Source organism: Sebastes fasciatus, chromosome 1 (genome assembly GCF_043250625.1).
Source record: "Sebastes fasciatus isolate fSebFas1 chromosome 1, fSebFas1.pri, whole genome shotgun sequence".
In the NCBI taxonomy this organism is placed as follows: domain Eukaryota; kingdom Metazoa; phylum Chordata; class Actinopteri; order Perciformes; family Sebastidae; genus Sebastes; species Sebastes fasciatus.
Window position 1 is genome coordinate 40,478,047 of NC_133795.1, and position 15,388 is coordinate 40,493,434.

Here is a 15,388-nt window from a genome sequence, read left to right on the forward strand (position 1 = left end):
AAGGTGTCAGAACACGCAGTGCATCGCGGTTTATTGCGTATGGGGCTGCGTAGCCGCAGACCGGTCAGGGTATACTGTATATATTAGGGGTGTCACAAATTTTTATTCTAAATCAGAAGTCAATTGAAATTAGCGGCCAATTTCGACCATCGTAATCAAAAGCAGGATCTTCAATCAGCACTTTTCTGCTGAGATCCCCGCTGGTGATGGCCACTGCGGCGGTACAGTCCACACATTCATTTTCATGCCTTATTGTGAAATTCTTACCTCTGTTTCAACTTGGAAGTTCCATTGCAGTGTTGCATTGACCTGTTGACACTCCACAGTCAGATCTTCGTCACAAGAGATGCTGACATCGTCAACTTGTTCTGATATCTGTTCAACGTTTGAAACAGTGAATTAAAATACTGTGATTTTAGGATGGTGAGGAACTGAAGAATAAGTCGATTCATATGTCAACATTGTATTTTGTCAACTAACTAATTGCCTTTGTTAGATTCATTATTTTTTATACCTGAATGATATCTAGGTTTGGATATCTCTGTACCTAATGAAGAGACAATTTGGGCTTGAAATGCTGTCCTCTTTCTAAATATGATAAAGGGATCATTCTACAGAGTTGCAAGTCTTTGGGAAGCAGAAATCACTATTTATTATCTATTATGTATATACTACACTATACAACCTTTCACAGTGGAAAATTGAACAAGTAAAACAGTGATATGTACGGTTTGTAACGCTTCTGTTTTGAGGGGTGGCACCAGTGTTGCCAAGCTCTATTGTATTCATTCTCTGAATGTATTTGTTCACATTATACAAAGGGTTTAACCTGAGCCAGGCCATACAACAAAGATAGTACAGCATACATACAGCTGTTTTATCATGCTGGTATCGGATCGGTTCTCAGTATGGGCCGATGACGCAAGTTCTAGTATTGGAGTCAGTATTGGGAAGGAAAAAATGGTGTGGGAACTTTTCTACTATTCTCGATACCTCGAGATTAATGGCCCAATTCCAAACCAGCCCCTACACCCTCTCCCCACCCACTTCCACTCCGTTTGCACGTTCGCGTGGAGGGTCCGCCATATTAAGTGCCATTCCAAACCAATCACGGGGAGTGGAAGTGGGTTATAAAACCCTCCAGCAGCGAGCATGCATCGATGACGACTTAACCAGCCGCCCTGACTGACGACGTGCAACGCCGTTTTGTGTTCGTCATGGAACACGCTGCAATGTCAGTTCAGTGCGACTACCAGTACAAACATTTACTTGTAATCTACTCAAACTGATAGACATTTAATTTATTTTACTTTATTGTCATACAGACGTCAACAACATAAAGTAAATGGATTGTATTTAGGATCAAATATACCTTTGTCTAGATTAGAAAATGGTAGACGTGTTCACACCAGACGCGTGTTGGCTGCGTGTCGGCTGCATGTCGGCTGTGTTTCTGCTGCTGCTGTCAGCCCTTTCTTTCTACATAGAGTTTGCCTTTTAATGGCCATTTAACTTCATGATAAATATAATTTATATTTATTTTAGAGAGAGAAAGGTTCAGAAACGTGCGGTAATTAATAAATAATAGTAATAATCCACAATTAAAACTCCGTACTGTATTGATTCATGGAACTCTCCAAGTCACTTCATGTTCTAGAACACTGTCCGGCACATATTTCAGAATAAAAGCCTTGTGTTAACAAATGAAGGGATTCTGTCCATAAAAAAAATGCCTGAGGGCTTTTAATTTGAAATGAAAGCAGGAAGTGTTGATTTAAAAATAAGTCTTTACTTTTTTTCATCTCCGTAACATATTCTACAGCTAGACATCAAAACTGTAGTAAAGTCTCTATGTAGCTGATATGATGTTATACTGTCACTAGATCACCTTCCCTGTCTGTTGCTGCAGTGTGATGCAGCTGAGACGCGAGCGGCTCGCGTGAAAAATAGGCGAGCCCTGTATTCTATAAAAATAGACGCGCGTCTCATGCGGGCAGTGTGGCCACTCTAACCTGTTAACATGGACGCCGAAATAAAAAACAACACTCCACGCCGCCGCCACGCGCTCCTGACGTTGCTAGTGTGTCCACCACTTTATTACTTTATACAGAACATTTAAACTAATATTCTTATTTTACACTATTCTTGCATTTTTATAAATGCATGCATTTATATTATTTGCATGGATCCTATTTTTTAGCATTATTATTTGCATGTTTTTTATATATATTTTGTATTTATATTTCTTATGATTTCTCTATTTTTTTATATATTTATATTTATATTCGCGAACGGGAACAAAATGTAACTCAATTCCCCCCCCCTAATATGTACCCACAATGCACTAGGTCCAAATTCAGTCAGGCATCTTTATCTCTACTGTAGTTTATCAAATGAAGCAAAGTCACAAAAACATCGGCGACAGACTGCGTATATTATGACCTGTGCACAGTTCACTTAGCACTTGATGGAAACACCAATTCTTGTCATATCCCCATTTTATTTGTTTTGTCTGATGTACTATAGTAGGTATGTATTGTCTTCTTTGTGTGTGTCTCTTCAGACCTGACAGCACTACAGCGTTTTTTTTTCTTCAGGGGAGTGATACAGTTGGCTATGACCTTGAGAAAGACTGTGCATGAGATGAAGGCTGGATTCAAAGAGAACATGTTGTGCCAGTTGACTGAACCACGGGAACATCCAACCAATCTTTCACAGAATTAGATAATAATGAGACAACATATTAGAGCCTTGTACTCACAATGTGTACTTCATTACTGCTGTTTCTGTACTCCTCCAAGAGCCTTTCGTTGTAGCACATGAGACCCTGGGCTCCCATGTTGGTTCTGATCTCCTTCTTCTCTGCAGCACGCATCAACCACTCCTGCAGCTCTTCCACAGAATGAGCTTTTGGACATTTGTCGCCGTACTCGCACGTTTGTGGTCTAGGATGAAATGGCAATTTTAACAGTGCAAATGCAAAAAATTCAAACTGCCACTTTGGAACAATAAAAAGGCATCTAAATGTTTCTCAGAAGATTTATACTAATTTAGATTTATACTACTTGTTTTTTTTTTTTACTAGTATTGTATTACTATTGTTTTTGAAGGTGTTCCTGGAGCTCCCCTACTGGAGAAGATATAAAATGCCTAAATCAAAACAAATCAAACAGAGAAAGAAAGTGAAATATATATGGTTATAAGAATTTACTTTTTGTGTATACATTTACTCTGACATAATCAAATGAAAAACAAATGTTAAAAAGTACAATTATTTGTCTTTAAGACCTGAAAAACACTTCATTGCGGCAAAAATGTTCCATTTCCATATTCAAATTAAATCTCAACACAGAAAATAAAGTGAAGAGGTGTATTGATTTCAGTGTTGTCCAGCAGGAGGAAGCGTAGACCTGCCAATTCTAAATGTAGAGCACTGCAAATAGCTTTCATGAGGAGGTGAGATGGAGACGCATTGTCAATGCTAAAATGACAAACAATTCAATCAGTTATTAAAGACAAATAATCATCCTTTAACATATTTTTTCATTTTCTGTACTTATGACAAATGCAATTAACAATCTGTGTTGTATTTCACTTTATTTCATGTTTGATTTGTGTTAATTTGTGCATTTTAAGTCTTCCATACCTCACTACCTTATGCTAGTAGTTTGCATTTATTTGACTTTGTGTATTGCGTTGGTGGACAAAAGTGTCCATCAACACCGCACTGAAAAATCTAAAGAATCTAATATGCATGCTGGCATCTTTGAGTGTATGTATATAATTTGATGATCTTACATTATGAACACACTAAAGCTGATTATCATCAGTGCGCATTGTGCAACTGAGACAACGTTGCTCTTTAAAGAATAATTCTGGCGACGTTCTGTGTTTTTTCTTATTGTAAACAGATCCCACATAAAGACCCAAACCAACAATGAATGTATCTACTAACAACAAGTAAATATACAATAACAAGTATTATGTGTGTATCAAAGCCTATCAAATTGGTATCGACTACTAGATTTCTGGTATCGTGACATCCCTAGGCTTGAAACACAGACTGACTGGGGAAGTATTGAGAGACAGACTCACACAATGTTGGTGTGAATATCACTAGTCTTGTACTTTAAATCGGATAAAACGGAAGAAAATGTGCGAGCCCCATAAAACTATATGCAAATGTGGTAATGTAAGGCAAACAAATGGGTTCTGGGTGTTTTAAGATTGCCCCCATAGTGGGGCGATAAAGAACCTGCCTGAATCTACAGTATGGTTGTAAAACATGTAAAGTTTACCTCTCACACAGCCACAACTCTGATCGGTGGTTGTGTGGCGGCGGCTGTCGTCCTCTCCACTTGGTGGTGGTGTCCTCGGAGAGTAACTGGGCGTGCTCCAACGAGGAGCAGTGCTTGTAGAAGCTCTCTGGAGAGGAAAGGACCAGGAGGCAAACCTTGCAGTACATGGTGACCTTCCTGGGCTCCATCTGCTCCCGCCGGCTTGACTGAAGGAGATGAGGCCGTACGGAGAGCCCGCTGTGCTCCGCCTTCCACACGGCCATCTCCACCTCGCTCTGGGCAGACTGGCAGTGGCCGGCCTGGTGCCAGCAGGGCTTGCCTTGCCTGACATGACTGCAGTACTCGAACTGACAGTTCGGGTGAAGAGGGCGCACCTGGCTGTAGATGTGCTTTCTACCATTCTCTGCTAGGTGATGAACTAAGACCGGGTCCCAGGTGTGCGCTTCATCTGCCGAGCAAGTGGAATTCCACCTTTTGGTTGTTAGTTTCTGCGGACGATCGTGAAAGCAGTCTTTGCAGAGCTCAATGAATTCCCCAGAAAACTGTTGGAGTATGCTTTCAGCTGCACTTTCTGGTGTTACTGAACTAGGCTCAGACTCGATTATGAGTCTGAGTAACTCGTCTTTGTCAATTCCTCTGTCTCTAAAATAGTTCCATACAGAGGCCTCTTCGCAGCTTTTGGCATAAGTGCATCCCTGTCCGTGTTGTGTGCATCCAGAGCCCTCAACAAAGAAGTCACACACTTGGTAAAGAACATTCCGACCAAAGTTTCCAAACGTAGGCCGCTCAGAGACAGGCCTCCATTGGTCGGAGGCTTTGTCTTTGGCTAAAAGCACATTTCTACTGCACTTGTGACTAAGTGACTGAACCGTGTATGTTATTTCCTTCTCCTCGATAGAACACAGATCACACACAGCCTTGAAATCTAGAGTTGGCAAGTGGTCCCTCAGTGGTCCCTCAGTATAATCAGGCGGAACATATCCTCTCTCAGACTGAGTTATCAGGTTACAGAGAAGCACACGGTTTAGTCTGTGAAGCTTTTCAAATGTCCAAACGACGGCTTCCTCGCCACTTCTGGCAAAGGTGCACCGGTTCTTGTGGTATGTGCATCCAGAGCCCTCCTTAAAGAAACAACATACCGCATACTGACTCGGATTTGGAAACGTGGGCCGTTTAGCAACAGGCCTCCATTTGCCGCCACCTTTGGCTCTGCAGAGCAGGAGATCGCGCACACACTGGTGGAGGACTGGTTTTAACGTATACGTGATCTCTTTCGCCCGGACGGAGCACTTAACGCACACGAGTTTGAGGTCATGTGTTGACGAAAGAGGAGCCAGTTTAGATTCACTAGCTGACATTGTGATGCGTTCATAATGCTAAAGGCAGCACCTGGGTTCAAAACTGTTTTGGATTGTAGGAATATGCTCAGAGCTCAAGCAGCCAGTCACAATATAGACCCAGATTTAGTTGCAAGTCCGATAAACTAAGGGACCTCTGACAGAATTAGGTTGTAACTTTTCATTATCTATGTCTTAACTGAAGGCTGGAGTCTGAGAAATGTCCAACTTTGCTTCAGTGTCTGAAAAAGAAACCAGAGAAGAAAGCATGATGAGAAGTGAGCTCAATATATTCAATTCAGAAAGCAAATCATGTTTTTTGCAAATATTCTTTCACCACTTTCTGTTTGTTTATCTACAGAATCGTTTGAAGAGTATGGTATTAAAATTCAAGGTGTAGACATCCAGGAAGGACACAAAGTGTGCGTGGTTGCTATGGTCACCTGTTGCACCTGTTCACAACATGATCATGTCTACTTCATTCATGTTTCTTCCTTGTAACGCAGTGGTTCCGCTCGTAGCGGGAAACCCCAGTGTTAAAGCTTCATCCAACTGGGAACGTCAGGAGCACGTGGCGGCTGCGTAGCGTGGTGGCTGCGTGATTCACGCATCGGGCGTTCACACCAGCTGCATTTCAGCTGCGTGTCTGCTGCGTTCCTGCTGCTGCTGTCAGCCCTTTCTTTCTACATAGAGTTTGCCTTTTAATGGCCATTTCATTTCATTATAAATATCATTTATTTTTATTTTAGACAGAGAAAGGTTAAGAAACGTGTGGTAATTTGTAAATAATAGTAATAATCCACAATTAAAACTCCGTACTATATTCATTCATGGAGCTGTCCAAGTCACTCTATGTTGTAGAACACTGTCCAGAACATATTTCAGAATAAAAGCCTCGTGTTAACAAATTAACGAATTCTGTCAACAGAAAAAACGCTTGAGGGCTTTTATTTTGAAATGAAAGCAGGAAGTGTTGATTTAAAAATAAGTCTTTACTTTTTTTCAACTCCGTAACATATTCTACAGATAGACATCGAAACTGTAGTAATCTTGCTGGTATGATGTTAATATACAGTCAACAGATCACTTTCACTGTCTGTTGTTGCTGGAGACGCGCGTGTGACACGCGTCAAAAATAGGCGAGACCTCTATTCTCTAGAAGAAGCCGCGCGGGCAGTGTGGCTGCTCTAACAGGGACGGCGAAATAAAAAACAACAGGTAACGCAGCCGCCACGAGCTCCTGACGTTCCCAGTGTGGATGAGGCTTTACACCCGGCTTCATGTAACTCTCAGCCCTGGCTAAATGACACTACTCGTAATCTTAGACAGTGTTGCAGGAAGGCTGAAAGAAAATGGAAAAAAGACAAGCTACAAATCTCCTATGAGATGCTCAGAGATTACCTGACGGAGTACCAGGACTCTGTCAAAGCAGCAAGGGCGAAATACTTCTCTAATTTAAAAAAACTGCCATAGACCCAAAGTCCTCTTTAACACCATAAATGCTGCTATAAAACCAAACTGTAATAGTATTCCTGACCCGTCCGCAGCCACCTCTTTGTCAACAAGATAGCGGATATTAGAAGCCAAATCCCACTATCCCCACCTGTACCTATTGTTTATCCCCCAGCCCTGTCTGTTTTTAATCAATTCAAACCCGTGTCTCTTCCAACTCTGCGAGAAGTAGTTTCTTACCTGAAGCCCACAACATGTCCCTCTGATTGCATTCCCGCACTATTACTAAAAGAGGTGTTTGATATTGTGGGCCCCAGCATCCTATCCATCATAAACTACTGTCTCTCAACTGGTTGTTTTCCCTCATGTTTTAAACATGCAGTGGTTCAACCACTCCTGAAAAAACCCAACTTGGACACAAATGTTTTATCGAATTTTAGGCCCATTTCTAAGCTCCCCTTTTTATCCAAAATACTGGAAAAAGTTGTTTACCAGCAGCTTTAACCGTTTTTAAACAAAAATGACATATTCGAGGCTCTTCAGTCTGGTTTTAGGGAGAAACATAGCACTGAATCTGCTCTTCTAAAAGTTCATAATGATTTATTATTAGCAGGTGACAACGGGAACTGTGCTATTTTAATACTTTTAGATCTTAGTGCGGCCTTCGATACAGTGGATCATGAAGTCCTTATTTCCAGAATGGGTCGGGATCCAGGAAACAGCCCTACAATGGTTCAAGTCATACCTAGAAAATAGAAGTTTCTCGGTGTCTGTAGGGAATGCTACATCCTCCACAGCCCCCTTTACTTGCAGGGTCCCTCAGGGCTCTCTTCTGGCTCCTCTCCTCTTCTCCCTTTATATGCTCCCACTAGGACCTCTCATTCGGAACCACAACATCTCCTTTCACTGTTTTGCGGACGATACCCAGCTGTACCTACCATTAAAAAGTCCCAACCCTCTGTTTTTACAACCTCTGTTTGACTGTCTTCAGGACATTAAAGACTGGATGTCCCAAAACTTCCTGATGCTAAATTAACTAAAAACTGAGGTGGTTCTCTTTGGCCCCCCCGAATACACCAGCATTCTGTGTGAAAAGCTCGGCCCACTGTCATCCTGTGTGAAGCCCTCCGCAAAAAAACTTGGGATGATTTTTGATTCTGCTTTTAAGTTTGATAAACAGATAAACTCCGTGGTGAGAGGCAGCTTCTTCCAAATGTGAAGCCTAACAAAAAAAAAACCCTTCTTATCTTTCCAAGATTGTGAAAAAGTTATCCATGCTTTTATTACCTCTCGCCTTGACTACTGTAACTCCCTCTACATGGGAGTCAGCCAGTCTTCACTGTCACGTCTGCAGTATGTGCAGAACGCTGCTGCACGGTTTCTAACTGGTTCCCGGAAACGTGAGCACATTTCCCCCGAACTCCCTTCCCTCCACTGGCTCCCGGTCACTTTTAGAGTCCATTTTAAGACTTTATTATTTGTCTTCAAAGCACTTCATGGATCGGCTCCCTCCTACCTATCTGCCCTTTTAACTCCCTATACCCTACCTAGGTCACTCAGGTCTTCCGACCAGTCACTTCTGGTCATCCCTCGGACTCGGCGGAAGCTCAGGGGCGACCGCGCCTTCTCAGTTGCGGACCCCAGTCTGTGGAACAAACTGCCCCACCACATCAGATCTGCTCCCTCTACAGAGTCTTTCAGAGCACAGCTTAAGACCCACCCCTTTTCTTTGGCTTTTGAATGTACTTGAATTGTGATGACTAATTGGCCTTTTATAATGCTCATTATAACAGTCTTTTACTCATGGATTTTAACTTGGTTTCTGTCTGTGGATGTGTGAGATTTTGTTGTCTGCTCTGTTGACCTGCTTTTATTCTGTTTTTATTCTGCCTATGTCTGTAAAGCACTTCGGTCAGCTCATGTTGTTTTAAATGTGCTATAGAAATAAATTTGACTCGACTTGACTTGACTCATGATAGCCTGCCAGTTATCCATCGGTAACCCAAGGAGAGACAGCAGCCAGGAGGAGTAGGGGTGTAACAATACGATACAATACGATTTCCATGGTTCCGATACGATTCAAGGACGATATTTGGCTCATCTAGAGCGATACGATACGATACGATACGATACGATACGATTCAATGATTTGAAATCGATAGAGTAACTTTTTTTTTTGCCAAAAATTCAATCAGTGTGTGTGAAATAAATATGTGATACTGGACAGAGCAGGTCAGGATTCCTCGAAGTTTTTCTTGTAAGGGAATCAGGGATAAATTAATTATGGATGGAAACAAGTAAACAACGATTAATGGCAAATACATACAGCTTTTATTAGAAAATAATAAAAAGTGCAACTGCAGGATTCAGTTCTCAAGATACAAGGCAGTGCAATATTTAACACTAAATATAATAAACTAACTTCTAATCAAGTTAAATGAACAGTGGTTTAACCTGCTGCTTCTGTCCTCGTTTTCAAATATAAACTGTGGAGCAATAATACAGAGATCAACCACTGATAGTGATCAAACAGCTGATAGTGATCAAACAGCTTGGGACAGAATCATTCCTTTACAAACGCTGTTTAAATAATCTGCTTATAGTAATCAAGTATTCCACCTACAGTGTTCATTTGGGCTCTTTTCATACATGAAAACATACGGAAAAACATTTTAAAACTACGTCAGACTAATGTTAGTTGATTTTCTTTTCTTTTTTTTACTTTACTCCTGTGATAATTCGCCTCGCGGACCATCTGCTCTCCGGCTGGATACTTGAGGCTGATGCACATAGATATCATGACGGGGAAAGGAAAGTGATTTTCTCTAAATGAAAAAACAACAGCGCACGGGGAAAACACCTGTGAGTGAAGCCGCCCTCGTCAAGTGGATTGATAACTCGACCGGCTCCTCTACCGTGTGAGAGAGCGAGGAGTCCAGTGCGCCGTTCGTACGACACGGCTGCGTGCTCGCGCTGCAGAGGGCAGAGCTGGCAAGCTGGCACACGTCTGGTGAGTGAACCGGAGTAACGTTTAACATTTCTTTACTTATGAAAGTTCTGAAAAACACTTTCATGTAACATTTGTCGTCCTTAATTACTAGGTGCAAATCCTTAGTATCGACACAATCGATTTTTTGCGTTTCAAACCGATTTTTTTGCGTTTCAAACCGATTTTATGTCGATATACGTCTCCCGTGAAGGACAACTTGCCGAGTACCTATCGATGTATAGTTAGATCGTAGGAATATAAATCGATACATCGATGTAGTGGATGAATCGTTGCACCCCTAATGAGGAGTGTTGTTTGAGTATAATAGCTTACAATGACTTGGTGCTCACCTCTCTTGCCTCCGCTCCGTTGTCTCTTTTTACCAGAAAGTGTGCGCGCACATGCACACACACACGCATTTCTTTTGTGGTATGCACTACTACGCTAATAGTCCAGTCCACTCCACCTAGTAGCCTGATTACAGTTTTTCTCATTCGCTTTGACTCAGTGCTTGAATGAGAATTTTTTTTTTTTTCAAAACAATAAGTTCAAATCTCTAAACAATTATTTTGTAGTTCACAACAGATATTAGAATCTCATTCATTCAAGCAAATTGCAACGTTTTTTGGCACCTGTGCAAAAGAGTACAACAACCACTTGCACATGTCTTGATCCAAACTGATGAGATGAATCTCAGTGAAACTGTCATCCTCTTCACAACTTCTAAACATTCTTTCATCGTTTGAGTCGTCACATGCAAAATGATCCGTTCAATAATCTGTATCTGTATCACATGTATATTCCATAAATATCTATGACGAGGAGGTACAACTGGTGGTTGTTGAACTGAACTATGGCTGTTTTTTTCATTCTTGCAGGGTTGTTGTTGTTATTTTGGCCCAGATGTCATTTTGTGGCAAAATTTCTGTCCACAGTATATGACTTAATATGAAAGATAAAAAGAGAATTTTCTGTTAATAACACATTTCTATACAAATACATTTACTGTATACATGCAGATGTGCATATCTTTTTTTTCTGTGTAGCTACTAGTATTGACTTTCCCTGCTGTTGAAATGGGAATCATTTACACATTTTCTAAACATGCAGTCTATTGAATTTGTTTTGGTCAGAAGTTTTTAAGTTTATAGAAGACATTTTAAAAAAAACCTCTGTATTTAAAAGTAGAGCATATTATACTCCGGGGAAAACCTCCAATTGGTCTCGGTAAAGATGAACGCCACTTATTTAGAATACTCAGTATCACAGCACTGAAGCAAATAACAAAAGGGTGGGAAAAAACTAAACCCCCAGATTTTATCAAATGGAAAAGTTTAATTCAAGAAGTAAAAGTTCTGGAAAAGGGAACTCACAAAATAAGGAATATGGAGGATGTTTTTGAGAAGAGATGGAGTCTGACAGAATGAAAAATATAGTTACATGGGTTAGCACGCATGCACATACACATATGCCTGGAAGTGACCTTACATGTGAAGGCGGACGCATGTGTGTGCCCATGTAAATGATATTGCTGATCTGCACCCCCCCCCCCTCCCTTTTTTCTGCTTTCTATTAACTTATTTTTTTTTTTAAAGGTCCCGTATCGTACTCATTTTAAGGTTCATACTTGTATTTTGTGTTTCTAATAGAACATGTTTACATGCTGTAATGTTAAAAAAAAAACTTTATTTTCCTCATACTCTCTGCCTGAATATACCTGTATTCACCCTCTGTCTTAAACGCTCCGTTTTAGCGCATTTTGATGGAATTGCAACAGAATTGAGTTGCTAGGCAACAGTTTGGGTCCATGTTTACTTCCTGTCAGCTGATGACATTCACATACACTGCAACAGGAAATAAACTGGGACACATTTAGAATGATAAAGGGTCTAAATATTGTATATTTGTGACATCACAAATAATATAATATGGGACCTTTAACTTATTATTATTATTATTATTATTATTAATTTTTTTCTCTTTGTATTATTATTATTATTTTTTTATTTCTATTTCTATTTTATTCTATTCTTTTTTTTTATTTCAATTTTGAAAATTGGTTTATAAACTTGTAATTACAAACTGTAAATTGCATATACGAAAACAACCTCGAAAACAAAAGGGAAAAGTATATATATATATACATATATATATATAAAAATGAAATGGGAATCTAAAAAGCTCAGTGCACTACACAACAACATGCAGCTGGACAAGACTGACGTTTTGTCTACAGTAACAACAAAAAGTAGAACAAAACAGAGCTTTGTATATATAAGAAACATTTCTACGGTTGATGGTGAAAAAACACCTCAACATTTTGACCAGTACGGCTCAAACCACGACAAAACTATTTTTCATTTTGGTGCTGTTGGCCAGTTTACTGACACAATAACTAGATTCTGAAGCATGAATGAAGTGTTTTGGGTGAGTGACTACCTTTTGCAGTCCTGGGGGCTTATAATAACTGTTCTAGGAGTAGTTTAATTTTAACCAGGGGTTAAAATGGGAAAGAGTGGAAGCAAGATCCCCGCTAAGGGACCTGCTTCTCAGATGGAAAATGTTCACGGGCCCGGTGTCCTAAAACATTTAAAGCAATGGAGTCAATGGGGATTCCCTGTAATGGAAGTCTAAAGAAACAAGACTTAAGTGATTTTAAAGAAAAAATTGAAGAGAAGGCGGGTGGTAAAGAAAATAAATTAAAGAAATTTGGGATTAAGGATTTTATACTGCACTATAGCTTTTACTCTTGTGTGTTATACTCTATGCTAGCTTTTATTTTTAGCTTGTTTTTATTTTCTAATCTTTAATTTTTTTATGTTTTTATGACTGTTTTAATTATGTCTCAATGTTCTTTTGCACTTTGACACAATGTTCTTGAATGTTTGTGTAAAGCACTTTGAATTGCCCTGTTGCTGAAATGTGCTCTACAAATAAAGCTGCCTTGCCTTGCAGACAGGAAATAGAGTTGTGATGTCCCATCAAACAGCACTCACAGTTTAGAGAAAGTTGAGACTGTTTCAAAAAAAAAAAAATGAGCCAAAGCAAGCGAGAAAAACCTGTTAACACCTAGAAGTATGAGCCTGAACCCTGGCTGTATGACTGATGATGCCAACCCAGGCTCATTACATGCAGCTCGCCACTCGGTGGCGCACAGTGGCCCATTCTACAGGAGCAGCACCGACTCAGGAGTAAGTCAGTGGCTCTGAGGGCTGCTCACATCACCACGACTCATATCATATTAAAACCTGGGTTTGTTTCATGTACTATAACCTGCATATCCTACAACTCAACAATCAAGACGTTCAAAATTCAACCATTTCTTGTTGTCTGATTCAAAATAATTTCAACAATTTTTCAACCATATTGCTCCTACTAGGCTACAAGTACTACTAGACGACTAATAGCCTGATAATAATGACTGTGATTAAAACAACAATAATAATATTAGACCCACTAATAATAATAATAATAATAATAATAATAGACCCACTAATAATAACAATAATAATAATAATAATCACCGTCAAACAGGCAGATTTTTTTAAATAAAGCTTGTGCAGATCCTCCATGTAAAGTTGGAGCTACCCGGTGTCGGTGGCAGCACCGTGTGGACTCACCTGCTCTGAGTGTCCCGGTGTCGGTGACGGACCGGAGCACAGCTGGAGCCTGTCTGCTCTCCTCCACGGTGACCGGAGCTAGTCTAGCCTCACTAAGTTTCGTTTCCCATACTTTGCATTCTCTTCCTCATTGCAACAATAGCTGATGCGCCCTGAAGTTGACTGATTTCCCTTCATATAAAAACCTTCAAGGTGTTACTGCACAGTGCAGGAAGAGTCAGCTATTACTCACTCATTTTGGTTATAGAGTCCTTATTAAAATTACTAAATAAACAAAATAAACAATTTGTAATCTATCTATTTATTCTCCCTCTCTTCCTGTCCCTGTTTCCAACTCAATCAGCTGACTGGGTGTTCACTAGTTCAGTTAAACCAATCAGACTTTGCCACAAACCTGTTCTCTCTGTCAGACTGATGCAACTTTCATGCAGACTTTGGTCTCTCTGCTGAGCTCGTCGGAAGTCCCGCTCCACATCACATCCATCCAGACCTGCTCTTCACCCCTTCACCACCACCACCACCTCCAGTGTCTAGACTCCTGTACAGCTCATAGCATCACTACCCCCTTCAAATAATGATGGGGTCTAATCTCCAAAGACTTCATAGTTCTTCTACTTTCCTATTGTGCACTAGATGTCAAATAAATTCATTTAATTAGGCTCTTTAAGGCAAAATATGTGCTGTGAAAAAGGCCTAATCATTTCTCCTTGTCTCAGTAAGAGCTGCTGTTATTCTGCTCTTAACTGTGGTTCCTCTTTCCTTTAAAACAGTCTGGTCGCATTCGTTGACCTTCAGGTGACAATATGTCATGTGTGTGTGGAAATTACAACGCTGTTTTGAAATAAAAGCTTGCCACCCACTGAAGTTTCAACACAGCCCAGCAGGTTTTACTTGTACAACTTGTTTATAGCACAGTCTGTTCAGTGATCCTCACGTGGTGATAGAGCTATAATTAGTAATGCGGCATAGATCTATTTTGCTTTTGTTTCTCTATGTTGCTTAACTGTCATTTTGCACATCCTATTAATTGTGGCAACTCGATTATTTTGACATAACACTTCCTTGTGCCAGGTTGTGTTCAAACCCTCTTTCCATTGTTTCTTGTGTTGGTACTGGCTGCTTATTCACTCCTATCTTGTTTTATGTTTAAAAGTATTTGTGTCTGGAATTGTACTTCACTGTACAGTAACCTTAGTGTACATTCAGCAAACCTGTTCTGCATCATTGTCTGTCGGTACGGTAGCGTTCACAGGAGCTGTACTACGAGTGCAGTGCTGCCTTATGAATTGAGAAAGACGTGGTTACTTCAGCTATTTCTTAACACATCAGTTAGGTAGACTCAAGTTTCATCCTCTGTAATGTGTGTGCAGTCAAAATATGATCAACACCTGGAGAACAAGTTGTGACGCTTTGGTATTCACAATGAAAATGTTTTGTCTATGACAGATAGTTGTCAAGGTTACACAACCGCACAACAGGCTCTGACATTCCTAAGTGTGAACTCCATCGGAGGTGTTTCGAGTAACACAAATAGATCCACCGACTTCTACAGTACAACGACAACTGTTCAGTTATTTTAAATTAATAAAATGTTTCCACCCTTATTTGCCTTCGCATAATGGCCGCGGGGGACCGAAAATTAACAATTAAAGAAGCAACTGAGCATGTTTGGGAAATAATTATTTGCCTTAA

At 40.2% G+C, this 15,388-nt stretch overlaps 1 protein-coding gene across 1 annotated transcript in view; it reads right to left on the reverse strand.

Moving 5' to 3' along the window:
* The window catches only part of LOC141775287 (3'-5' exoribonuclease HELZ2-like), a 28,047-nt gene extending 14,271 nt beyond the window's left edge, over nucleotides 1-13,776 (reverse strand). The window contains exons 1-4 of the mRNA XM_074648498.1: nucleotides 13,697-13,776; nucleotides 4,299-5,877; nucleotides 2,762-2,945; nucleotides 268-375 (exon numbers count right to left, since the gene is read on the reverse strand). Of these exons, the coding sequence (XP_074504599.1) occupies nucleotides 268-375; nucleotides 2,762-2,945; nucleotides 4,299-5,656 (1,650 nt within the window). The 5' untranslated portion in view covers nucleotides 5,657-5,877; nucleotides 13,697-13,776. The remainder of the gene's footprint in view (nucleotides 1-267; nucleotides 376-2,761; nucleotides 2,946-4,298; nucleotides 5,878-13,696) is intronic.
* Between the last annotated feature and the right edge of the window lie 1,612 nt (nucleotides 13,777-15,388).